The sequence below is a fragment of the Mustelus asterias genome, chromosome 27 (assembly GCF_964213995.1).
Source record: "Mustelus asterias chromosome 27, sMusAst1.hap1.1, whole genome shotgun sequence".
In the NCBI taxonomy this organism is placed as follows: Eukaryota; Metazoa; Chordata; class Chondrichthyes; order Carcharhiniformes; family Triakidae; genus Mustelus; species Mustelus asterias.
Window position 1 is genome coordinate 37,503,896 of NC_135827.1, and position 27,661 is coordinate 37,531,556.

The 27,661-nt window shown below is 41.5% G+C and overlaps 1 protein-coding gene across 2 annotated transcripts in view; it reads right to left on the reverse strand.

The window, feature by feature from the left end:
* kmt2a (lysine (K)-specific methyltransferase 2A) overlaps window positions 1-27,661 on the reverse strand; it is a 157,892-nt gene that overhangs the window by 118,850 nt on the left and 11,381 nt on the right. For both annotated transcript variants that reach the window (XM_078199059.1, XM_078199058.1), the window contains exon 2: window positions 3,907-3,985. In XM_078199059.1, coding sequence (XP_078055185.1) covers window positions 3,907-3,985 — 79 coding nt within the window. The remainder of the gene's footprint in view (window positions 1-3,906; window positions 3,986-27,661) is intronic.

Consider the following 27,661-nt stretch of genomic DNA (forward strand, 5'->3'; position numbering starts at 1 on the left):
GACTTGTTTGTCTAAAGCTAACTGATCTTTGTATTCTGTTGTAAGAGTTATCCAGCTACTAAGAGCACTAAGGATGCATTAGCCAAACATCCGGTTATTGAAATTCAAACACAATAAGCTAGCAAATAAACAATACAAACACAAATAGAACTGAACTACACAGACTCATGAAAATTGTGAATCAAAGATTTGGAGACCACTGGTTCAGGTTTCCTCTAACTGACTACAACTTGTATTTGTACAGCAACTGTAAAGTAGAAAATGGCACAAGTCACTTTAGAAATGGAGGGAGAAAAATAAGAAGCTGATGCTGAGTCACGGTGAGAGGATTATGAGAGAATGTCAATAGGCTGGTCAATAGATTTGAAAAGATTTGAAAACTACCAAATAAACCTGTTGGACTTTAATCTGGTATTGTGAGACTACTTACTGTGCCTACCCCAGTCCAACGCCGGCAACTCCACATAATAGATTTGAGAGTGAGCTGCAGCTGGAGAAGCAAAAGGACCGATCTCTCAGTGAAAATACCTACTATCAGTGAAGAAAGGAAAGGAGCATGCACCAGAATCAAAGTTGAAGAACCAAAGAACAGGACAGACGGGCTGCAGGGAAATCTGAAGGCACAGGCCGGGATCTTAAGTTCAATGCTCCAGGAAGGCCAATACCGATCAGTGAGAAGCAGGGCGAAAGGTCAATGGGTATAGAGCCCAGTAGGATATGAATGGCTGTGTTTTGGACAGGTTAGACTTCATGCATTGTGAAAGACTGAAGGCTAGCAAGGACATCAAAGTTGTAGATGTGACAAAACCATCAATAAACTAACCGACTTTGTGAGCATATGTTTCAGCAGCAATGGAAAGGCGGTGACGGGAGAGGCAGGCATTGCTGCCCAGGTAGGTGTAAGCAATCAGGGAGATGAGGTTTGAAGTATAGTTCTGGCTCAAACAGGACACCAATTTGCATTGTCTGCTTCACCTTAAGCAAATGGCCATGGAGAGAGGAGTCAGTGGCAAGGAAACCAAGTTTAAGATAAAGGACAAAAATGATAGCATTGCTGCTTCTGATGTTCACTTAGAAGGGGTCATGACTCATCCACAACTTAACGTTGCAAAGCCAATCTGAGAACACAAAGATTATCCTGGGAACAAGGTGAGTGACAGAGAGGTAGTTGGATATCAATATACAGAAGAAAAAACAAATGCTGCCATTGTGAGGTAGTATGTAGATGAGGAGGTAAAGAGACCAAGGGAAAATTGTAGAGAAAAATGCGTTGTGCAGGAAGATAAGTAATCACTGCAAAGACTCAGGCTGTGTTCAGACAAGAGGAACGGAACCACGTAAGCACAGTCCCATGGAACAGGGCAACAAGGAGAGTGCATAGCTGAGGATACTACAGAAAGGTCTCCGGCACCACAGCCATACCATCACTCACAAAACCATGCATAATTCAGCCATGAACTAGAAATGAAAAAGGCAGAGCCACAGCTAGAATGTGACAAGTTACGTAGCTCATCAAGCCTGAAAAAGTATGCTTCTCTTTAGGAACACTGAGTTTAAAGCCATTCTCATACTGGGTTCTTTCACCATTCAGAAGCTAACTTTCCAAAGCAAATATATAAATAGCTCTTTAGAAGTTATTCACCTGAATTTACCAATTTAGTGGAAAAGGAAAATTGTGCTGTGAATCTAATTGGTTTCTTTCAAAGAGACAACATGAGCACAATGGGCCAAACAGCCTCCTTTCCACAATGTTATTTTAGCACCAGTGTTAACCCACTTTGGATTAACATCAACATTAAAGCCATGCCCATTGGAAAATCTATGCTGTGGTCTTTGCTTGAGGCAGAGGTTCAGATTCCAATCATCCTGAACATATAGATTTTTTCCCTAACTCCTTTTTCATTATTTTTGTGATTACCTTAAGTTTGTGACCTCTTATTACCATTTTGCTGCCCAGTGGGAACAAGCCATCTGTTTACATTATAAAACTTCATAATTTTATCAAGCCTTAATCTTAGAGAAAAGGAAGGAATCATGGTTTTGGCTCTAGATTGGAAATATTACCGTTTATTCTCTCTCACCACACATCCGCCTGTTTCCAGCATTCTGTTTTTACTTTAGATTTCCAGCATCTACAGTATTTCACCTTTTGTCACCCCTGAATCTTCTCACCCCCAATAAAAAAAGTCCTAGCTTGTCAACTCTCTCTTGATAACTGCATAAATTCATACTAATGCAGAAAAAGTGCCCAACCCTGATGATCCCAAAACCTCACCAAAAAACTCAACTGGTACAGAAACTGAAATCTAAACAGAAAATGCCAAAAATACTCAGCACAACTGGCAGCATCTGTGGAGAGGGAAAAAGAGTTAACGTTTCAGGATGATAGTCTTTTCTTAAAAAGCAAGAATAGGCTACTTCCTTTGGGCCTTATAAAACGACCTCTGCCCTACTGCCAGTCCCTGCCTACCCAGAATTGCCATTTCTCCTCAACATGATTGTCAATTGGTTCCCTGTCAGAACTGGTCCTTTTCCTGCACTCTCAAACCAGAAAGCTCCATAGTGAAGCTCGCCAAATCAGGGCAGAATAGCAACAATGGGCAAAGCAAAAGGTTTTCGCCAGATGTTAAATTGGCCCCAGGGAATGCGTATATATTTTATTTACGAACAACAATATTTTCCAAATGTCTAATGGTGAAGGGTCGAGCAGTGTTTGAAAGCTGCCCACATAAGTTCTCAGGTGTATATATTTTTATAAATCTTTTTCAATTCTTAAAGCAGAAATTCCTACTATCGTTCTGTTGAAATATCAAAATATGAGCTGGAAGAATTTGCAATTCTTAAAGTTATTTTTCCTCTGTTATGAACGAGAGGTTTGAGCACAACATCAGACACAAAGATCAAAATGCTAAAAACAGAATCATATGAGCTTTAGTGATGGCCTATTAGCACATTCCCCAGTGAAGCATTAAACAATGCAAACTAGAGGGAAGCAATTGAGCCATAAACAGGATGTAGAAAAAAAAAAGTCAGCTCAAATTAGGCTCTTGATTGCTACCTAAAAACATCTGCTCAAAAGTCTGCACATCTGGAAAGCAGATGAGGACAGGTCCACGCTCAGCTTTGATGCACCTTGGTAGTCCAACAACCTATTGTCCAGTTCCCACAACATGACTGTTTGGATAAGGTATGAGTAAGCTTCCACCATCTATCAAATTAAACCCAGAGGATGTCAGGCTCTATAGCGATGGACAGAAAACTGAAAAGAAATGGGAATTTTAACTTGAAACCTAGAAATTGGACTTTTGTTTGATGAAATCCAACTTAAAATTTCAGCAAAATATAACCAGTGAAAGATGTCTAATGCTGAACATTATCCTATGAACCAGAAAACTGAATAAACAACCGAAGCAACTTATAAAGAAAGAGCTTGATTTGGAGTGTTGTTTTGTATGGATGTGAGACTTGGACCTTACAGAACAAGAGGACCAATTTGCTAAATGGTGTTAAAATGTGGTTTTGGAGGAGAATGGATAGAATCAGTTGAACAGAAAAAAGTAACAATGGATGAAGTGCTGTAGAAAGTGAACAAACAAAATTTGTTGAGTATAATTTGGAACAGATAGTCTAGTAGAGAGCACATCTCAATAATAAACAGACTTGTAAGTGATGTTATAGAGGGGAGATTTCAAGGAAAAAAAGGCGAGGAAGGAAGAAAATATCAATGCTGGATGGATTTATTTTAAATTAAGGAAGTTACTGGCAAATGAAAAGGCTGCACAGGATAGAGTGACATGGAATATAGGACAAGGACCTGTCTTTGAGCAGAGCCCACATGATGATGATGAGAACGGGTGATCAATGTTTTTGTGTCTATAGACACAGAACAAAAAAGGCAACATTTACCTCTCTGGGGTCTGGAATGGCATCTTGTAGGGCTTCGTACACTGTTGTCATCTGAGCAAAAACCCAAAAACTGTTCATCCTGAAAGACAAATATAGTCAAAATATGAAATTAGGAAAGCACACATTTGGACTGACGAGGAGGAAGAACGTCTATTTTAAAACAAAAACAGAAAATGCTGGAAAATCTCAGCAGGTCTGACAGCATCTGTGAAGAGAGAATAGAGCCAACATTTCGAGTCTAGATGACCCTTCCTCAGAATGGAAAATCTATTTTAACTTTTGGGCAATAGAGTGGTGCAGCTTCATCCATCCCAGCAGCGAAGAAGCCCCAACATCTTTTAAATATAGCAAGTCAGCTGCACCAGGGCACCAAACAGGCATCCAGTTCAGTTCATTGAACTAAACTTTCAAATTGGCTATGGCAGCCACCAGCAAGCTAATTTGCCATGCAGAGAAGAGCTTGTTTTTTATATTACCTTTCACACCCTCAGGACACCCCAAGTTCCTGAGTTAATAAATTGCTTTTATGTGCAGTCAATCTTGTTCTTGGCAAATGTCAAACCCAATTTGCACACAGCAAGATGCCAACTCTGAAAGTACCATGGCTCTACTTATGAAGATTATTGTTCAACGATTAGCATGATACAGCTGTAAAGTCTTGTTCACTAGAATGACACGCAAATTTTGATTCCTGTCCGTTCTTTCATCACCCCTGTCCTCATTGGCTACCAATTACATAACATCTCAAATCTAAAATTATTGCTGAAAAGGGAGCCCCGTGCCGGAGCTTTTCAACCTCCACTCATCCGGACAAACACAGGAACACCAAATTTCAAGCAATAACAATGATTTATACTGCAGGAGAACTGGTTGGCAAGTTGACTCTGATTGGCCAAATTACTGCCATGGAGAAAGCAACATGAAACTATAAGCTCCCAGATAATTAAATAAGGTGTTAGGCTTGAACATATTCTGTTTGTTTGCAGAGACTGGGTCCCTGCATATGAATATATGTCACTTCCAGCAAGCATAAAGGAGTATGTTACGAGTTAGACTCATTGGGCGGAATTTTCCCAAACCGCCCACCACGGGAATCATAGTGGGCGGGACACAGACCATGCAAAGATCCATTGACCTCGGGTGGGATTTTCTGGTTTCGGGGTGAGCGTGACCTTAAATTGGTTGTTAGTGTGGCTGTTAACGCACTCAGGGTTGTTCAGCAAGTGTTGCCCAAGCTCAACAACATGTTTTACTTTTCAACAACATCAAACTTTAAAATCTTATTCATTTTTTTAAACAGCCCCATGATTTCCCAGCACAAGAGGCTGTTATTTTTTTTTAAAAGAACAAAACTGGTTACTTCTAAGCCCAATAAGTGATGCTCAGCTAACTAATGTTAGGTAAACTAGACAAACTGGACCTGTACATCATAAGCAGCACGCACCATCCTGGAACTGAATCATAGGAACATTGACAGGAGCAGAAGTAGGCCATTCAGCCCCTCAAGCCTTCTCCACAAATTAATAAATCATGGCTGAATTGGTGTGGTCTCAACTCCACTTTGCCATCTGTCCCCCATAACCCTGGACTTCCATGTCTATAAAAACATCTGTCTATGTCTGCCCTGAATAAATTTTATGATCCAGCACCCACTGTTTTCTGGGGAAGAGAGTCCCACATTCTAACGACCCTTCAAGAAGAAAATACTCATCTGTCTTAACAAGTAGACCTCTTAATCTTAAACTATTCTCTGGTTCTAGTCTCTCCTGTAAGTGGAAACATCCCTATTAATACATATTTCAAGAGGCATGTGTTACATTGTACAAATTTAAAAGATGTGAATTACAGTCCCAGCTCAGTTGGTAGCACTCCTCAGCTCTGAGCCACGAGGCCCCAGGTTCAAATTCCACTCCAGGGCTTGAGCTCAAAAATCAAGGCTGACATTCCAGTGCAGTACTGAAGCAGCACTACATTGTCAATGTGCTGTCTTTCGGGTCAGATATTAAACCCAGGCCCCTATCTGCTTGCTCCGGTCAATGTATAAGATTCCCATTGTATTATTTCGAAGAAGAGTAGGAGAGTTACCCCATTGTCCCGCCCAATATTTACTCTTCAATCAATATCATGAAAAGAACAGATTACCAGTCATTACCATTTGTGGGAGTTTGTTGTGTGCCTATGCTATTGTGGTTCCTACATTTCAACAATGACTACACTTTAAAAAGTATTTTTTTGGTGATATGGACTTTACAGAGATGTCCAATGGGCATGGGAAATGCTATTTAAATGCAAGTCCCTTTTCTTTTACGACTTTGCCTTTAATTTAACTATTGGTACTTTATTAGATTCTGGTTATTTTGCATGCAGTCTTTCAAACTAATTTCAGTCAGTCTGATTTTGAGTGATTGGAATGATGTTTCATCACCTAACAATAATGAAGTTTGTAAGATTGCTATGATCTGGGACCGTATTTTTAATTTAGGATAAAATGGAGCAATGAAGAGGATCGTGGGAGTCACGTGACCTGTTCTGAATTCTGCCCGAGAACAAGCCTGGGAGGGCTTGATTGTTTATGGGGCACAGGTTGTCTTACTGGGAAGGTGGTGGAGATATCCACACGTGTAAACAATGATGAGAGCAGCCGTGCTGATGGTAAGAGAGACTGGTTCCTGGAGAACGAAGTGTCCATGTAAGGGCCACAGTAAATAAAGTATAACCGTGAAGGTGAATTTTCGGTTGTTTAAAAGTTAAATGGTTGAACTTTTCCGTAGTTTAAATTATAAGTTGCCTACTCAAATAATAACACTCCTTTCAAGTAAAGCAGCCTTTCATTTGCACCTTCTTCAATTTGGTCTACTGTATTCGCTGCTCCCGATGTGGTCTCTTCTACACTGGGGGACTAAAGGCAGACAGGGTGACCGTTTTCAGAACCCCTTCGCTCAGCCCGCAAGCATGACCCCAACTTCCCTGTTGCTTGCCATTTTAAACCAGGAGGAGGAGTTTAGACTAGTTCGGCAGGGATAGGGGACTTCAGAGCATTATAAAATAGGACCACAGCATACTATAGTAAAGGAACCAAGACCGAGGGAGTTCAGCCATGTTGAGTTCCGAGGGAGTAAGGCTTTAATGTACTTTAATGCAAGGACTATTATAGGTAAGATTGATGAGTTTAAAGCATGGATTAACAGAGATGTAGGCCAGAATTCTCCCAAAAAAATTCTAAGTATCGAATTCACATGAGAAGTGAAGTAATTCACGCTGGGTTTTTCACTGGGAGCTCAGAGGAATCTCCCACACTCTGTGATTAGCATGTATATCATTAAATATGGGGGGGGTGGGGCATATTCCCACCCGAGAGGCCGGCAGCACAGCACTGAGCAGGCCACTACGCATGCGTCAATCTGTCAGCGCCGAAATTGGCATGTGCACAGTAGCCCCGCACTGCCGGTCTCTCGATTGCTGCATCGCCAGCCCTCTCCCTCCGCCCCGCCCCCCTGACCATTCCTGGGCCCGTTCATTACATTTAAATTATTATATTAAATTATATTAAAATGACCATTTAAATGGTCTTGGTGCCTCCCCGCCAATTTCCAGTGCGGAGCAGTCACCGCCGGAAATCCGGCCCTTGGAGATGCTATCGGGGTGGGAACACATGCGCAAATCCCATAAATCAGCCGACGCAAGAATCTCCCAGCCCGCTGCACTAATGGGAGAATCGCCCCCGTAGTTGAGAGAGATGCAGGACTGGCATCTCAACAGACCTGGGTATAGGGTCTTCAGGCGAGACAGGGGAAGGTATAAAAGGGGTTAAGAAGTTTTAGGGGACCCTTGCCTTTGTCAGTTACGGCATAGATTATAAGAGCAGGGAAGTTATGCTGGAGCTGTACAAAACTTTGGTCAAGCCACTGGAGTACCGTGTGCAGTTCTGGTTGCCTCACTATAGGAAGGATGTGATTGCACTGGAGGGGTGCATTGAGGATTCACCACAGTGTTGCCTGGGATGAAGCATTTGAGCTACAAAGAGAGTCTAGCTAGGCTCGGGTTGTTTTCTTTAGAATGGAGAAAGGTGAGGGGAGACCTGGTTGAGGTTTATTAGATTATGAGGGGTATGGACAGGGTGGATAGGAAGTAGCTGTTCTCCTTAGGTGAAGGGTCAATAACAAGAGGCAGAATTTAAGGTGAGGGGCAGGAGGTTTAGAGGGCATTTAAGGAAATATTGTTTCATCCAGAGGGTGGTGGGAGTCTGAAATGTATTGCCTGGGTAGCAGTAGAGGTGGGAAAGCTCACAACCTTTAAAAATAATGTGATGAGCACTTGAGATGTCATAACATTCAAGGCTATGGGCCAAGTGCTGGAAAGTGGGATTAGTGCAGATTTAATGTAGTTTTGTCAGTGTAGACTCAATGGGTTGAGGGGCCTATTCTGTACTGTATGATTCTAAACTCAAACCTTGCTCTCATTCCCATATGGACTTCCTTGGCCTGTTGCAATGCTCCAGTGAAGCACAACACAAGCTGGAGGAGCAACATCTCATCTTCTGATCATGCACATTACAGCCGTCAGGACTCAACATTGAGTTCAACAACTTTTAGACAGTGACCTTTCTCCTTCATCTTAGCTCCCTTTTTTCATATCCCATACATTTTTGTCTCGAGGCCTCCCTTTCCCCACTTTCACATGCCAGATCATCTGTCTCTAGTTTTTAAGTTTGCTACAGCTTTGTTAATATCTCTCCCAGCTGCAGTACAATATCAAACATATTTTCCCTCTCTTTTAATTCTGATGAGGAGTTAGGTGGACTTGAAAAATGAATTCTGTTTCGTCTCCCTACAGATGTTGCCAGACTGCTGAGTTTTTCCAGTATTCTGTTTTTGTTTCAGATTCCAGCATCTGCAGTATTTTGTTTATTTTAGTGTTTAGTCAATGTTCCTTTTAATTTGTTTAATAATCTTAAAACTTGAAATGTTGCTTGATCCTCCCATTCAGTCACTTGAAGTTCAAATAGCTTTTAAGACATTAATAGTCTCTATGAGGATCGTAACAATTAAAAAAGATTGGCATTTTTTAGTGCCTTCCACAGCTACAGGATCTCCCAAAGCACTTTACAGTAAATGAGCACTTTTGAAACGTAGCCACTATTGTAATATAGGAAACACGGCAGTCAATTTGACAGTAACTTCTACAAACAGCAATGTGACCGTGACCAAATAATCTGCTTTAGTGGTACTGGTTGAGGGATAAATATTGAGCACAACACTGGGAAGAACTCCCCTGCTCTTTTTTTCACAACTAACAGTGCCAAGGCATCTTTTGCATTCACCTGAGGAACAATGGAACCTCGGAAAAATCTCTCATCCAAAAGACTGTCAGAGTTGCAGCAAGGCTGGGCTACCATCCAAAAGGTTGATGACCCTGTCCAAAATGCTGGGAATTGTGTGTTTCCTAATCAGACAGAGGATATGCAAAGAATGATAACACTGGCAAGAATGAAATTGGGGGAAGGAAGATTGAATAGTTAAGAGCTAGGTCAAAAAATTGAGTTGGAGTAGCAGTCAATAAATGACTCATTATTTCAATAAAAATATGAGTGGAAATGTGTGGAGGAGAAACAGCATGTCAGGTGTGCTATTGAAACATATAAAAAACATCTCAGTGGAACAATAACAGAATAGTAACACTGAATAAAGAGTTTGGATCCTGAAAGAGCAAGAAGGGTCATTTATTAGGCAACCATGATTCTTGAGGATGCTAGAAGATGCTCCTCAAATAAACTGGGCCAATCAGAGAGTTCATACTCCAATAGCCCAACCTGATTGAAGTCATGACGGGGGAGGAGAGAAACCTAGGCAATGCAGAGACATAAGAGCTCTTGGCGGAGCAAAAGAAGAAATTAAGGTCCCACCCCCTTCCTGCTGTCTCATTCACCAGCTGAGAATAGAGGTGGTCTATTCCAAGGTCTCTGCTAACATTGTTTTATAGTGTAGTGCAATGAGGTGAGTTTACAGAGTGAAATTGTGTCCAATGTACCATTACTGAGATTGCAATCTCTGTGCGAGGAAGTGTGGGCACGAGGTATCCTGTCACTCTGTGTTATGCCACCCACCCTACTTTTGCCCTTTTTATTTTGTCTTTATTCTATCACCTCCTTTTCATTAATACTCCATTTGAAGCACATGCTCTGCTTTCCCAATCAATTTTTATTTGATAAAGAAAGTCTTCCCCTTGTTGCCAGAGATGAGAATATTAAAAACGTCCCAGTCAAACATGAAAGATTCCCAGAAAAGTTAGCTGTTTCAGGGTCCATTTAAACTGGAGATGCGTCAGTAGCTGCAACACAAGAGAATTAACAGCGAGAGTATTAAAAGCTCCATTTATTTTCAGGTGAGTTTGTCTTTAAAATAGAGAATTAACAGGTGGGTAAATGAATAAAAGGGAAGTCATGGACAGAACAGTCCCAAATGGAATAAAAACAGAAAATCTGGGAATTCTCAGCAGGCCAGGCAATTTCTGTGCAGCAGTAATGAATGGATGTTGAATGGCACAGTTTTGATGAATGACATGTTTTCCTTCTGGGCCTTTTTCTTATGAGTGAACTCAAAGACCAGGAAGCAATGTATTTGTGGGTAGCAGTTAACATAAGATGATGAGAATTTTAGTAGATATAGGATTAGTAATGTTGACTGACATCTTACAACAGGTTAGTTTGTGTTATTGGCTACAGTTTTCAGGGTTTGTCTTAGATTTAATATGCAAATGTTTGTACCAACATTATTTTTGCTACTGACCTGGTTTTCAAGTGTACTCAACAGCTTGTATGGGACTGGAAGCAAACAGATCTCTTTTTGAAACATACATCTCCAGTGGGAAATACCCTAATCATTTTGCAAATGTGCAGCAACTTGGGTGAAAAGTAGTCATATTTTCCTTCACCTACTCAAATTCACCCTGTTGTTTTAAATGCTTTTTGTACCAATGGTTGTTCTGTATCTATTCCCATTTATGCAATCTCCTGTGAGGGCACATTTTTTTGTTGCTAGCATAATGTACTGATATAGCATACTGCAGTGTGGGAGGTGACAATATACAATATACTTATTAAAATAACATCATGAGGTTCTCATAGCTTTGTGGGTAAATGGGCACACAGTGGACATAATTGCACTACATGGACTGCAGCAATTCAAGGAAGTTCATGGCCACCTTCTCAAGGTCAATTAGAGATGGGCAATAAGGGGTGGCCTCGCCCGCAATGCTCACAGCGCGTGAATGAATTTTTTAAAAACTTAGGTTCAAACTAGCCAAGTAAGTTTACAATAATTCATCTTAGCACCTTGTGTAATTGATTAGCCAGTGCTCCATCTCCGAGTTGCTATCCAGTGAGCCTGGCTTAACAGTGCGAGTGCGGATACTGGATTCTATAGTGATGCTAACCAGAATCAAATAATCACTGAACGAGAAGGTTCACATATGAAGACTGCCCTGTCAGCTCTATGTATTTAACATCAGTGGAGCTCTATTCTATCAAACGTCAGCATTTTCAGGAGAAATGAGGTGAAAAATATTGCTTTACAATGAAAAGTCTAACATTGGGCCCGCTTTTACCATTTTGATTCTAAGTGCTGAATCTGGGTGCAATTCAGATCCGACTTGGAAATCTATTCTCAGGCGCCCCCATACGCAAAGAGCAGATAAAGTGACCTGGGAGCGAAAAGTGGGAGCAATGGCCCTCACAGACATCGCCCCACCCCCAATGCAAATGCATTTAAATCGCCGTTGCGCCCATTTCGGGCGCAATTCGGATCATGGCCATTTTCGGGCCTTGGTAAAGTGGGCATCTGCCTGGGCGCGGATCGCATTAATTGCCTCATGCCCAACTTTACCCAGTTTTTGCGCCCAAAAACAGGCACGGCGCAACGGTAAAATCGGGCCCATTATCTCCAACTATGAGGCCAGAAATTCAATAGATATGTGAATTCTGTTACAATGCTCAGGCACAAAAAATCTGCATCTCTTTGCCCCATTTAGTTTCTCCATTTCATAGAATCCCTACGGTGCAGAAGGAGGCCGTTCAGCCATTCGGCCCATCAAGCTTGCACTGACAACAATTTCTCATATCCCCATAACCCCACATATGACATTAAGGGGCAATTTAGCATGGCTAACCCACTTAACCTGCACATCTTTGGAGTGCAGGAGGAAACCCGTGCAGACACGGGGAGAAGAGGCAAACTCCACACAGTCACCCAAGGCCAGAATTGAAGCAGGGTCTCTGGCACTGAGACAGCAGTGCTAACCACTGAGCTACCATGCCGCCTCACTTACTTTCTATTCACTAATCCGCTCTTCCACTTTGTTTTTCACTCTTAACATTTTCCTCTTTATAGCTGTCGCACTTTTATTTCCCACTTTACATACTAGAGACCCGAGTTTTTGTTAGGCTAGGGTATTAGGTTACAGAATCAAGGTGGGTAAGACTGAGTTAGATCAGCCACAACCTAATTGAAGAGCATAACAGGATGGAGGGACAGAATGGCCTTCTGTTCTAGCCACGTTTGCAGGTACTGGGTCCTGGTAACCATGTGACTGATAACGCATGAACTGGTAGATGGTTGGCACAGAACTCAGAGTGCTGCATGCAACTGTTTTATATGCAAGAAGTGGACATTATGTTCACCTTGCTGAATAGATGCTTGATATTCTTTGCCTCGAAAAACATGTGGTTAAAAGTCAAGCCGCTGGAATCTTGTTTTACATGGCCTATCCAACATCATGGAAACTTGGTCAAAATAACTTTACTTTGTATTCTGAATATCCAATATTCCACCTCTGAGTCACATATTTGTTTGTGTTTAAGCAGGAAAAGATCCACTCTTGTTGCAAACCAGAAATACAATTCCTCTCCTCAATGAAAGTGCTTTTTATTATTCTTTTCATAGAATGTGGACATTGCTGGCAAGTCCAGCATTTGTTGCACATCCCTAATATATTTTTTGCAAAAATATACTTTATTAATATAAAATCTGAAAGGCACCATTACAAAACATGTCAAATAACAGTTAAGTGCAAGATATTCACATTTTCTACAGAGATCGAGATGCACTCTGAGGTGCATTACAAACATTTCAATGTTTTCATTACAGGGAATCGGTCATGTTTCACTCTGAGGTGCTTCGATAAAGTTGCACGCAGTTAGGATTAAGTACACATTGCCCTTCATCAGAATGGCTTGCCAGGCCATTTCAGAGGGCAGTTAAGACTCAACCACATTGCTGTGGGTCTGGAGTCACATGTAGGCCAGACTGGGTAAGGATGGCAGATTTCCTTCCCTTAAGGACATTATTGAACCAGATGGGTTTTTATAACAATCGATAATGGTTTTGTAGTCTTCATTACTGACACTAGCTTTTACTAGCTACAGATTTAATAACTGAATTTAAATTCCACCAGTTTGAACCCATGTCCCGACAGCATTAGCCTGGATTACGAGTTCAGTGACACCATCGCCCCAAGTGACAAAAGCTGTATTCAACAGAATGTGTTTTTATTTGTAGCAGTCTTGTACACAGACACTGAAAACTGTAATTACACACAGCAAAATATTACGGTCAAGAAATACAGAATTATAACAGAAGTGAATTAAGAGATTCGTGTGAGTTGTCACCACAAATTCAACCCTGAGATTACATTACAACCAAAGACACTACTGCCTGTATTTATTTTATAACATGTTGCATTGCGAATGGGATTTCTTCCCCCCACTAATTTTCTGTTCTGCAGATATGAGAGAGGGTAGTATAATACCCTGTGGCACTGACTAAAGGGTATAACTGAATTGCAAATGAATGTTTTGTTGTTCTTTACAAGAAAAAACTAACAGTAGTCCTAAAATGCCACGTTTCCACAGTTTCCCTACTTACAAATGCAAGAAGCTCATGAACTTCTTCCTGTAGCCACATCTCTTAAAAAGGTTCCACCTGTCCTAGCCCTGAAACCACAGGTGGGATTTCCCCATTCCGCCCATCACAGGAATCATAGCGGGAAGGACACGGACCATGCAAAGGTCTGCAGACCTAGGGTGGGATTTTCCAGTCTTGGGCTGAGCCCCACATCTTTCTTCAGTTTCTCTATCATCCCTCAGACGCTCTCCAAAGGTATTGTGTCCTTGAAACCCATCTTCTGTTACCTTGACCCTATTCCAACCAAACTACTGACCACCCATTTCTCTTTCAGACCTTCACTTTAGTTGATATTATTAATAGCGCGCTCACTCTTCCAGATCTGTCATCATCCTGTGTGCAAAAAACCCCTCCTTAGACCCCTCTGTCTTTGCAAGTACCACCTGATCCCCAACCTCCCCATGCTCTCCAAAGTCCTTGAACTTGCCTCCCAAATCCACTCCATCTCTCTGGTAAGTCCATGTCTGAACCCCTCAAATCAGGTTTCCATCCGAGCTCAGTACTCTAATGACCTTCAAAGTCCAAACAGCATCTTAATAACTGAAACTATAGTAAACTATCCCTTCATATTCTTCTCAACCTGTTTTCATCCATTGACATGGTTGACATAATCGTCCTCGAAAGCCTCTCCTCCATATTCCAGCTTGGTGGTACAGCCCACACCTGCTTCCATTCCTAGGGAGTGGGATAGCTTGATCTTGGTTTCAGTTGAAGGTCGGCACAACATCGTGGGCCGAAGGGCCTGTTCTGTGCTGTACTATGTTCTATGTTCTATGTACTCAGTTGTAGCCAGATAATTATGTGCAAGAGCTTCTCACTTGCATACCATTACCTCTGCAATGTCTCAATGACCTGCCTTTGCCTTCTCCTGTTTCTCAAAAATTCCCTTTAGCAACATAATGCAAAAAATATCAGCTTCCACAAGTACGACGGTGATGTCCAGCTTTACCTCACCAATACATCTTTTACCCTCTGCCTCTAGTTTGTCACACTGCTAATACAATATCCAGTGCTGCAGGACCAAAAGTTTCTTCCAACAAAACACTGAGAAGACCAAAACTAATATTTTCAACTCCATCCCTGCCACTGTATGACACTTGTGACTGTTCACAACTTTGGTGTGCACTTGACCTTGAGATGAGCCTGTCTCGCTCTGTTTCACCATCATTGAAGCCAGCAGCTGCATCTCCAGCAAGTTATGGTGCAAAGATTTTACAAGTTGAAGGGCACAGAAAAACCTCCAACTCAAAGACCTATCGTGAGATTCTCCATTTAACAAATATGGGCAATATATGTAATGCATTCCTTCCTTTTACAGTGGGTAGCCTCTCCATCAACAAAACTATTGCCATCCCTTTAAAATCATCCATTCCCACCACTGCCTCAGTTCATCTGTTGATGAAGCCTAATCTATACCTTTGTTTTCTGTAAATAACTATTCAAATGGTCTTATTGCCAAACTCCCATTTTCCTTGTAACCTCCTACAATACTTATCTCTCCAGTGTCCTCCATTTTCTAACCTCCTGCACATCTCAATTTTAATGACTCCACCATTGACAACTATGCCATCAGCAGCCTAGTACCAACACTTTGGAGTTTCCTCCCTAAACCTCTCCACCTCTCGCTCTTCTTTTAAGGTGCTCCTTAAAAATTACTTTCAATAATCCTAATATTTCATTGAGACTTGGTGATAGATATAGATTGATAATACTCCTGTTAGACTGTGTCTTGAGACGTTTTATTACATTGAGGGTGCTACAGAACATAAATGAAACTGCTATGGTTTTATTTACCTGTCTTAGGATTTTTGTCTTAGCTATGTGTTCACTATCATAGAAATCATCATAGAAACCCTACAGTACAGAAAGAGGCCATTCGGCCCACCGAGTCTGCACCGACCACAATCCCACCCAGGCCCCCATATCCCTACATATTTTACCCGCTAATCCCTCTAATCTACGCATCCCAGGACACTAAGGGGCAATTTTAGCATAGCCAATCAACCTAACCCGCACATCTTTGGACTGTGGGAGGAAACCGGAGCACCCGGAGGAAACCCACGCAGACACGAGGAGAATGTGCAAACTCCACAGAGACAGTGACCCAAGCCGGGAATTGAACCCAGGTCCCTGGAGCTGTGAAGCAGCAGTGCTAACCACTGTGCTACCGTGCCGCCCTATAGAGAGGATCAAATAAACATCAGAGTATATTTTAGAAACATGGTGGTGAGTTTTATGTGGCATTCAACTTTAGGGTCTTGCTGATAAAAAAGTAAACAAATTAAAATGCAAGGTTGGAAGCATATTTTACAGAACAAACAAACATGTAACACAGGCACAGCTTTCCAGGCACAAATCCTAATTGTTTCATAGTAACAGGTGCAAGACTCATTGACACGAGGCAGATTTGGTTATACGTACACTTTTTAAAAACAGCTGCCTTCATTAATTTGATGAGATGCAAATTGTACTTCTATTCATTTTTCTATCACGATCACTTCACTCCATCCGTTTTTTTTTGCATTTGCAGGATACACTGACCCTTCGCTGATTGCAGCTTTCGTTGGACCGCAAATGTTATCCAATTTGTTTATTTATAAATATTGGAGTTTTAAAATTTTACTGGCAGAACCACCTCTGGCAGAACCATTCTGCATTGTAGGGATTCTACGATTTATAAGCAAAAGGATATACTTTCACTCCTCTTTTGAGGGCACCAACTCCTGCTTGGTGAATATTTTCATCCAATGATTGTCTTTGCAGCACGCTATTCCAGTCCCAAAAAGCACTGCATCCAAACTGGATTCTACTCTCACCAGATGCCCATACTTCCCTGCCACACCTAACATTAACTTGCATTCAGATAGGGCCTTTAATGCAGTAAAGTAACCAAGGCATGTCAATGGAGCATTAGCCAAATGTTAACAATATTAAAACATCAGAATAGTAGAAGTAGCTTTTTAAAGGAGCATCTTAAAAGGAGCAGAGGTGAAAAGATAAACTCACTGGATTGTCGGAAAAATCCATCCGGTTCACTAATGTTCTTTAGGAAAGGAAATCTACTGTCCTTACTTGGTCTGGCCTACATGTGACTCCAGAGCCACAGCAATGTGATTGACTCTCTACTGCCCTTCAAGTGCAACTAGGGATGGGCAATAAATGCTGGCCAGCCAGTGACGCCCATGTCCCACAAATGAATTTTTAAAAAATGGTCTTTATAGGAATGCTAGATGATTCTTCCCACCACCACCCCCACAAGATTTCTGAGGCCACCAGTGCTGTACCCAAGAGAAACTAATTTAGCACATTCAAATCTATAGGAATCCATTGGTACTACCTTAATCTACCAGATGGACGGCACGGTGGCAGAGTGGTTAGCACTGCTGCCTCACAGCACCAGGGACCCGGGTTCAATTCCGGCTTAGGGTCACTGTCTGTGTGGAGTTTGCATGTTCTCCCCATGTCTGACTGGTTTTTCTCCGGGTGCTCCGGTTTCCTCCCACAGTCCAAAGATGTGCGGGTTAGGTGGATTGGCCGTGCTAAATTGCCCCTTAGTGTCAGGGGGTCTAGCTAGGGTAAATGCGTGGGATTATGGGGATAGGACCTGGCTGGGATTGTGGTCGGTGCAGACTCGATGGGCCAAATGGTCTCCTTCTGCACTGTAGGATTCCAGGATGATTTGAGGCAAAAGCAATGTTCCACAGATACTAGAATTCTGAAATAAAAACAGAAAATGCTGGAGGCGCTCAGCAGCTCAGGCAGAATCTGCAGGGAGAAATATGGTTAACCTTTCAGTTCCATAATCTTAGATGACCGGGAAGGTCCACTCAGGTTATGAACAGTAACTGGCACTAAACAAATTAATTATATAGCATCTGCCCTGCACTGACAGAGCTCATGACTACAGAGACTGATCTTTATCTCTCATGTTAAATATTAACATAATGTATTGATTAGAAATATTTGCACACCATCAGTGGTGTACTTGTAGATGTCTCAAATACTTTGTTGCAACGGAATCCAGACTAATAGGAGGCGGCATTGTGGCAGAGACACTACCAGGACCCGGGGGGGGGGGGGGGGTGTGGTCTGTGTTCTCCCCATGCTTACGTGAGTTTCCCCTGGATGCTCCAGTTTCCCTCCCACATTCGAAAGATGTGCAGGTTAGGTGCATCGGCCAGGCTGAATTGCCCCTTAGGGTGCAATCTTACCACCAGCTCCCGCTGCAGCGGCAAGCCAAATCTCCGTTCACTGCAGCGGGATGGGAAAATCCCAGTGTCGTGAACGATCAGAAAATTCTGGCTTTAGTATCCAAAGATGTGTATATTAGGTGGATTATCGATGGTAAACACACAGGGTTATGTGAATAGGCCTGGGCAAGATGCTCTTTCGGAGAGAGTCAGTGCAGACTCGATGGGCCGACTGGCCTCCTTCTGCACTGTAGGCCTCACATTATGTACCGGTGGAGCAGAAATAAATTTAAAATTGATATCAGGATAAAAATATTATAATATTCCATTTGTCACATTGCTCCCCACTCAAGGTCAGCTGATGGCATAAGGAGATTATTCCCAGTTTCAATCATGAGAAAAGAACTCACGTTATCCATGGCAAATTCATGTATGAGTTTGCAATATTTTACCAAATAAATATCAACTCACTGATATTGAGCACTGCAATACATCACCGGTATTTTATTTCCAACCCTTTAATTTTATTTCCATTAATCATGACATGATTAAACCATGTTGAAGTAACTGATGACAACTAATTAAGTTCATGTCATTTACATTTATTTCTTGAATAATGTTTCTTTGGATTTGCTGTGTCTTCTATTTTTGTGAATTTTCCCCTATAGTTCCATAGGTGCCTTGCCCGAATGACCATTCATTGTGACTGAGACCAGAGACCATAAGTAATCTACTTTAGTTCTGGGACAAGCAACATCATAACTGAGCTCAGGCTGGATCCCTCCCAACAGCTACAAGTGTGCATTTCCTCACTGCAGAAACTTGCTAAAAAGCAAGAATGTCATTCTGGTTCTGCTCCATCTGACCCAGGACTGCTTAAGCTTAACTTAAGAGCCCCTACTGCTGCCCTAGCAGAAGCAACTATTACACTGCAGGGTGAGAACTAAACTGGGATTTTTAGCAAACTGGTTTTATTAAGAGGGCAAGCTATTCATGAACAGAATCAGAAAACTGTGCAATCTACAAAACTGTGGACAAAAACTGTGATCCTAAAAAACTGCAGTACAGTATTACAATCTCTAATGTGTAATGGGCTAACAGAGACCCTGTTGATATGAAACAACAGGGGAGTCTTGTACTGTGTAGACTGATCCACTTGGATCTAGTTCTGTGCATATTTGTTTACATCCTTCAGGAGCCATGTAGTTTGAGTGTACTTAAGCTGAGGAGGGGTCTGACATATTAGCACTATTGAGGCAAACAAGATAGAAAACTTCTTGGGGAAGCAGAGTGACAGCATAGCCCAAGGATACTTTAGGAATTATATTGTTTTTATGATCGTAATTACAAAAATAAAACAACAATAAAAAGGTTCACTTTACCAACAGAACTTGCCAAAAGACTTTACACACCAATGAAGAATTGAGAAACTGATTTTTAGAAATAATACTCTGTTCCTAACCTATAGCTCGCAATTCAATATTTTAAAAAATGAGCACATCATAAGCCATATGTTAGGTTACGAACAGGAAACTTTATGTTTAAAATGGAATCTATTACATGTCAAAGTGCAACCCTCAGAGCAGTAACATATGCCTTCAAATTTACCACAAAATGTATACTGATCCCCACAGGTTATATAAATTGAAGCTAACCATGCTTCTTGGATTATCTGATCCAATAGCAACATCCTCCAATAAAGCAGTCTTTATCAAGTACATATGTGACATTGGCTGCAGAGTGACGTTTTCCCAGGTCACACTAGGTTCAATTACCTATCAGATGACAAGTATACTCAGCTGACAATATTCACCAACAACTGAGTGATGCTTTCTCTCATACCTATAGCTGTGATATGGCACACCCACACATAATTGTGGTAGATGTTGAGTGAACAGTTAACGGAGAAGCATGTCACGTTTTCAGGGGGAAAAAAGCTCAAATATATGTAAATTATTCACTGAATTTTTATTACCCAAGAACATGCATGAAACTTGTGATTTTTCAGGAGCCGACGCCAGATGAATTGGTAAAACACCGGATCCAAGGATTCAATTCCCAGTGGCACTCCGGCACTTTAACAAAAAATATCAAGAGTCTAATGATTCAAACGCTGAATGATTAATGTTGACACCAGCAGCTATCCCAAGCTTTGTTTACTCTGTTTGCTACAGCTTTACTACCGAGGAAAAAAACCGATGACCAGTAAATTTAATTTAGAACACACACTATTTTATGCCTTCAATTCAATAAAAATAACACACACCAAATGTGATTAAAAGGCAGAAAATCCAGGTTCAGAGTGTGTCATGAAAAGCAAGACCAAACTCTCTGTAGTTTGCAACCACCATTAACAAAGCTTGCAGCTTTGAAATTGTTCCACAGCCTTTAAAAATAACTAATGGATCACACATTCAATTTTTTTGTGCTAAGTCACTGATGGTGAAATCAGACATTTAAATACTTGGTAGCTCTGCTGCTTTGCGAGTTTAAAGGTTGTCACCTGTACTTGACTCCCCAAGATTTTTACCCAGTTTTTTAAAAATGCATTATTCAGCCAAAATATCTTTAACTGCAAGTAAAATATACCCAAGTTCTCATTTCCCCATGATTTATACAGAAAACAAAACTGTGAAATAACTGGATAATAAATAATGAACATTATTGCAGTGATATATGTAGGCAGCAAAACTTCCCAGATACCATTAGTGCGTAAAAATGAAATTAATTTTTTTGGCCAAGTTCAGTTTTATGCTTCTCTTCTCCCTCATCCCAGCCAGTTGACTATTGCTCTGAATCAATTTATTATGCCAGGCAGACCCATTTCATCTTTAGACTGTTGCACTTTCGCTCCAACATCTCCATAAATATAATTCATCCAGATTTCTGTTCATCCATAAATCAAGGTTCCTGGCTTTCAAGTTTAACTGATAATGTCCCACTGGGACAAAAGGAAAAAAAGATCAGCCAACATTTATTTTATACCCATAAAACCCAGTAAACCAAAACCATGTGGCTTGTTTTTTTGCATGAAGCATGCAGCAAAGGTAACTAACTAATCAATGGGAATGACGCCTCCTTTCATTTATATACTATTCTTGGCTTATTCACTCAATTGAGGGGGATGGGTTTTCCTTAGGAAAAACTTGAAGAAAGAGCAGGGTAGCGATCAGGTCATCAGCGCACCAGCCATTAGCCTTACAGGCTTACAGGACATAAAGGAAGAGGTTTACGAGCAGCGTGCTATCTGAAGTGCAAAACTGCACCCCTCTGGCCAAGAAATAGACAACAAACAGCACTGGAAAGCAAGAAACCCTGAAATCATTATTTCAACACAAAACATCTAAGGCTCCAGCAAAATGATCAGAGATGCAATATAAAACACATTAATATTGGTGTAAGGGGATAAGATTATGTAAAAAAATAAACTGGATAACAAAAAGAACACACTCATCACAGACAAATGATTATGTCTAATATAGATACACTCATCAATCCAATTTACTTTTTCCTTTCTTGAAAGGATGTACCTGGCCCCCCATTCATGTTTATTTTCTCTTTCATCTCCTTCAAAAAGATCATAAAAAGACACAAAAAGGATGACTGCAAAAATCATTTGATAAGTCAACTTAAATGAAGATTTAGTTGGGTAGAATGTATTGTCTCCCTTCAATAGACTTGAGCCATCTCCTAAATGCAAACAGAGTCCACCATCTGAGCAATGACAAGCATGTACCCAACTTCCTCCATCACAGTATTATGTCAAGGCAAGGTGTGAAGAGGGAGAAAAGAGAATTACAGTTAACCACTTATGTTGAGCAGAGAAGCCTAAAAAACAGCATATCAGTTTTCTGTAACATAAAGCTCCTTTGTTTGCATATATGAAAAGTGAAAGTTACTTTCATGGATACTGTTTAATAAAGAGATAGCTAAATGAACTTGACAGAACAAATACAAATAAAGATAAAATTAACTTGCAAAACGATGCAAAGATACAACTGCCTAGACTTGCACCCTTCCCCAGTATTCTTTCTTTTTGACGGTATTGGAATTTGATGTGCAGCTACTTTCCCCAGCGCAAGTAATTTGCCCTTGTAGACATCCCCAAGTGGGATATTCAACTGTTTATGCATCACAGGACAACCACATCCTCGAACTCACTTTACAGCAGGCGGTCACTGGAGAGCAGTCAAGAAAGAACACTAATTTTCCCTCTCTTTAGCCCAGGTGCACCAAGATCTATTTCAAAGTTCCAACTGCTACATTTGCTTTGAGGTCAGCTAATGAAGCACAGCTCGTAGTTCAAACTTTGTTTTCATGCTTTAATACCACAACACAGACTTTTATTTTTACAAAGTGCACTTAAACTGGATGCTTGTGGCCATCTGTTTGCCAGATACAAATACCAAATAGGGAAAATCGTAATTATCTGGCGTGTTTCTGCTCTTGGCATCAGTTGCGGGACAAGTGTAGTACATACAGCATGCTAGACACTATGACTGAAAGTCGAACTCACACATTACATGGCACATTGGGCTTCTTTCTAAACTCTAAGTTAATCTTTACTTCCAAACAATCTACTGATCTTTGAAGATGGGAAAGTAATCTTTGTAAAACAAAATAGATATTTGGTGAGAAAATGGGAGGGCAAGGCAGAGCTAAAACACTTCCACTACAGCAGGAAGGAAAAAAATATGAATGACAGATACATGAAGAAACGCACTGCTACTTAAGAGTTGTCAAGTCTTCTCTTTAAAATTGAAGAGTAGATGATTTGGTTATCTGCCTTATGGAACTTCCCAGCTAGACTATGACTACCTTCAAGACAGAAAACACTTCAAAGCTTGCACATCATAGACTTCTTAAACAAAACATAGACTGCAAGTGATCTAGTGAATACAACTAAATGCCAAACATTAAAAAACCCTTTCCCATGAATGCTTTTAGGAAAATAAGGTCTTGCATTTTTATAGCACCTCATGATGTCGCAAAACACTTTACAGCCAAGAAATTATTTTTGAAGTTAAATCACTGCTGTAATGTCGGAAATGTTGCAGTCACTTTCTGCACAGCAAGCTCCCACAAGTAGAAAGTGATAATAATGAGGCTCTCTGTTGATTGATATGATAGATAATTATTAGTCAGGACATGCAGGGAATTCACTCCAATAATACTGCAATGGGATCTTTGACCTCCAACTGGGAGATAAGTTTAATGCTTCATCCTAAAGTCTTCCACTGCCCTATTCCTTCATGCTGCAAGAGCAGTGTTACTCTAGATTTTTGTACTCAGGGTCTCTGAACCAGGATTTGAACCCACAATTTTCTGATGCAAGGGCAAGTGCTACAGTTGAAAGCAATAGTCCCTGCAGATTCAGAATTGAATTCTGAGCTCTGGACATACAGAAATAGGCTGGTCCATGCTATCTTATTGAGTTGAACTATGGTGGTCATATGTTTAGTTTCAGCACTCAGACACAGGATAGAGCAAAAATCAAAATCAGCAAGGGATGCTGCTCCCAATCCAGTGACCTTTGCTAGACAGTATGTGGGTGCGGGCAGGGTCACGCTCAGCTGCAATTTTCCCCACCAAGCTGACAGTCATTCTTCGCACTCATATGAAAAATAATCAGGTGGGCAAACTTGGGGCTACCGTACTACAGATTTGCACTTCGTTGTCTTCAGCAGAGGGGAAACATAATAGCAGGGCAAAGACCATGGAGTAGATTGAGTAATCTGAAATGTGCAGCATTAATTAGCATCCAACAGAGGAACCATGTTTTACTGTAAAATTTATGTGCAAGTCAAAAGCAAACAAATGTAAATGTACAAATCAGATTTTACAATTCACAGCTGATTGAAAGTCTAGATTGAAAAAACCTGGCACTGCAAAATTTCAAAAGCAGGCAAACAATTGAAACATCAAAGGACCTGAACACTAAGATACGTCTTTATATCAATACATTCTGTACTTGAAAGTGCATATGGAGATGTCAGAGGAGCAGAAAGCTTCATGTTTAAAGGGCCACCAAGAAAACAGTGACTAACATCACAGAAAAGAAACTGGTGGACAAGGTTGAGAAAAGATAAATAGTCAGTCAACATATACAAGTGATGTGGAAAGATGACCATGATCCTTGCATCTGCCTTAGGCGATGAGCATCACAATCTCTCATTATATTTCAAGCATGTGGTAGTTAAACTTCCGCGTGCTCCATTACAACAAAATTGCAACCAACAGCTCCAGGGGCAGGGTTTGTTTTAATTAATTTATGGGATGTTTCAGATGACACAAAGCTGGGCGGGAGGGTGAGCTGGGAGGAGGATGCAAAGATGCTTCAGTGTGATTTGGACAAGTTGAGTGAGTGGGCAAATGCATGGCAGATGCAGTATCAAGTGGAAAAATGTGAGGTTATCCACTTTGGTAGCAAAAACGGGAAGACAAATTATTATATGAATGGCTATAAAGAAAGGGAGATGTGCAATGAGACCTGGATGTCCTTGTACACCAGTCGCTGAAGGTAAGCATGCAGGTGCAGCAGGTGATAAAGAAAGCAAATGGTATGTCAACCTTCATAGTGAGAGGATTCGAGTACAGGTGGAGGGATGTCTTGCTGCAATCATACTGGGGTTTGGTGAGACCACACCTGGAATATTGTGTGCAGTTTTGGTCTCCTTAACTGAGGAAGAATGTTCTTGCTATAGGATGCAGCAAAGGTTTACCAGACAGATTGCTGGGATGGCAGGACTGACGTCTGAGGAGAGGTTGAGTCGTTTAGGATTATATGGCGTTCAGAAGAATGAGGGACGGGATCTCATAGAAACCTATAAAATTCTAACAGGATTAGACAGAGTAAATGCAGGAAGGATGTTCCCGATGGTAGGGGAGTGCAGAACAGGGGGTCACAGTCTAAGGATACACGGTAAACATTTTAGGACCGAGGTGAGGAGAAATTTCTTCACTCAAGAGAGTGTAAGCCCCTGTGAAATTCACTACCACAGAAAGCAGTTGAGGCCAAAACGTCTGTTTTCAAGAAGGCAAATATAGCTCTTGGGGCAAAGGGGATCAAAGAATATTGCTGGGGAGTGGGTTCAGGCTGAGTCGGATGATCAGCCATGATTATAATGAATGACGGAGCAGGCTTCAAGGGCTGAAAGGCCCACTCCTATTTTCTATGTTTGTGTGTGGGCATCATTGGTCGGGCCAGCATTTGATGCCCATCCTTAATTGCCCTTGAACTGAGTGGCTTGCTAGGCCATTTCACAGTCAACCACATTGCTGTAGATCTGGAGTCACATGTAGGCCAGACTGGGTAAGAATGGCAGATTTCCTTTCCTTAAAAGGGTATTAATAAAGCAGAGGGGTTCTTGCAACGATGGACAATGTTTTCATGGTCGTCAATAGACTTTTTAATTCCAGATATTTATTGAATTCGAATGTCATCATCTGTCATGGTGGGATTCGAACCAGGCTCCTCAGAGCATTACCCTAGATTACTAGTCCAGTGATAATACTACTCCAAAACCGCAATTTGCGTCAGAGCACTGGCCAAGTTGGCCACACCTAAAGAGACATTGGCTGTGACCAGGCCCACCAGCTCCAAGGCACGGTGGCACAGTGGTTAGCACTGCTGCCTCACAGCACCAGGAACCCGGGTTCAATTCCAGCCTTGGGTCACTGTCTGTGTGGAGTCTGCACAGTCTCCCTGTGTCTGCGTGGGTTTCCTACCACAGTCCAAAGATGTGTGGGCTAGGTTGATTGGCTATGCTAAATTGATCCTAGCGTCAGGGGGATTAGCAGGGTAAATGCATGGGGTTATGGGGATAGGGCCAGGGTGGGATTGTGGTCAGTGCAGACTCGATTGGCCGAATGACCTCCTTCTGCATTGTAGGGATTCTAGGATTCTATTTTAAATAAATATACATGGTATATTTGAGGAAAAAACACACAACTACTTTTACTGTCATCACTCGGCTCCAGGTGAGTTTGGGTAGCTTCTTCCATTGACCGGTTCGGCCTGCTCCTTGCTTTCTGTTATAGAATGTGTAAATTATTTTGTTTGCAAGCCTCTAGTGATTTATTATATTTGCATAAGTACAGTATTACTTTTGCACTGGCATTTAATGTTTATTCGTTCAGATACTCCTGCAAAATGTTAACACTTGTTCCAAGCTTGTCAGCTGAGTTCATCATCTCTAACTTGGAATCCTGTCTTCAGCTCTCTGCTGTTGCATAACATTTTATTTTTATTATTTTTTTTATTGATGAGAGGCCAGCATTTATCGCTCATCCCTAATTGCCCTCAAGGTGGTGAAGGTGACCACCTTTTTGAACCACTACAGTCCACATCGTGTAGATGTACCCACAGTGCTGTTAGGGAAAGAGTTCCAGGATTTTGAGCCAGTGACAGTGAAGGAATGGCAATATAATTCCAAGTCAGGATGGTGCATGGCTTTGAGGGAAAGTTGCAGGAGGTGCTCTTCCCATGTCCTTCTGCTCCCTTGCCCTTCTAGGTGGTGAAGGTTGCAGGTTTATAAGGTGCTGTCACAGGAGCCTTGAGTTGCTACAGTGCATCGTGTCAATGGTACACACTGTTAGTATCATTTAACCATGGTGAATGCTGTGTTGATCAAGCAGACAGCTTTGTCCTGGATGGTTTCAAGCTCCAGTGTTGTTGGAGCTATACCCATCCAGGCAAATGAAGAGTAGAGCAGCACAGTGGCAGGTAGACACAGCGGTTAGCACTGCTGCCTCACAGCACCAGGAACCGGGGTTCAATTGCCGGTTTGGGTAACTGTCTGTGCGGAATCTCCATGTTCTCCCCGTGTCTGCGTGAGTTTCTTCTGGCTGCGCCACGTTTCCTCCCAGTCTGAAAGAAGTGCTGGTCAGGTGCATTGGCTATGATCAATTCTCCCTCAGTGTACCCGAACAGGCACCGAAGTGTGCCAACTGGGAGATTTTCATAGGAACTTCACTGCAGTGTTAATGTAAGCCTACTTGTGACACTAATATTCTATCACACTCCTGGCTTGTGCCTTGCAAATAGTGAACCTAGACCATAAGAAATAGTAACAGGAATAGACCATTCAGCCCTTTGAGCCTGCTCTGCCATTTATTAAGATCATGGCTGATCTAACTCTAAGTCCACTTTCCTGCCTTATCTCCCTAACCCTTAATTCACTCACTGATTAAAAACCTACCAATCTCAGCCTTGAAAATGTTCAGGGACTCAGCTTCCAGAGTAAAGAATTCCAAAGATTCACTCAGAAGAAATTCTTTATCAAATCAGTCTTAAAAAGCACCCCTTATTCTGCAACTATGCCCTCTGGTCCTACACTCTCCATTGAGTGGCAACATCCACCCAACATTTACCCTGTCTAATCCCCCAAGAATATGTTTCAATCATATTACCGGGTTTGGGGAGTCAGGAGGTATGTTACACACTGCAGTTGATAGTGGGGAATTCAGCAGAGGTAAGGACACAGGTTTTGCCAAGGCCATTCAGCTCCAGGCCTCAATATAGCTTTGGTTCGAACATGGACAAAAGAGATGAACCTTAGAATGACTAGCGTGCCTGTCCTTGGCATCAATAAGCTTGAGCAAAGCTGG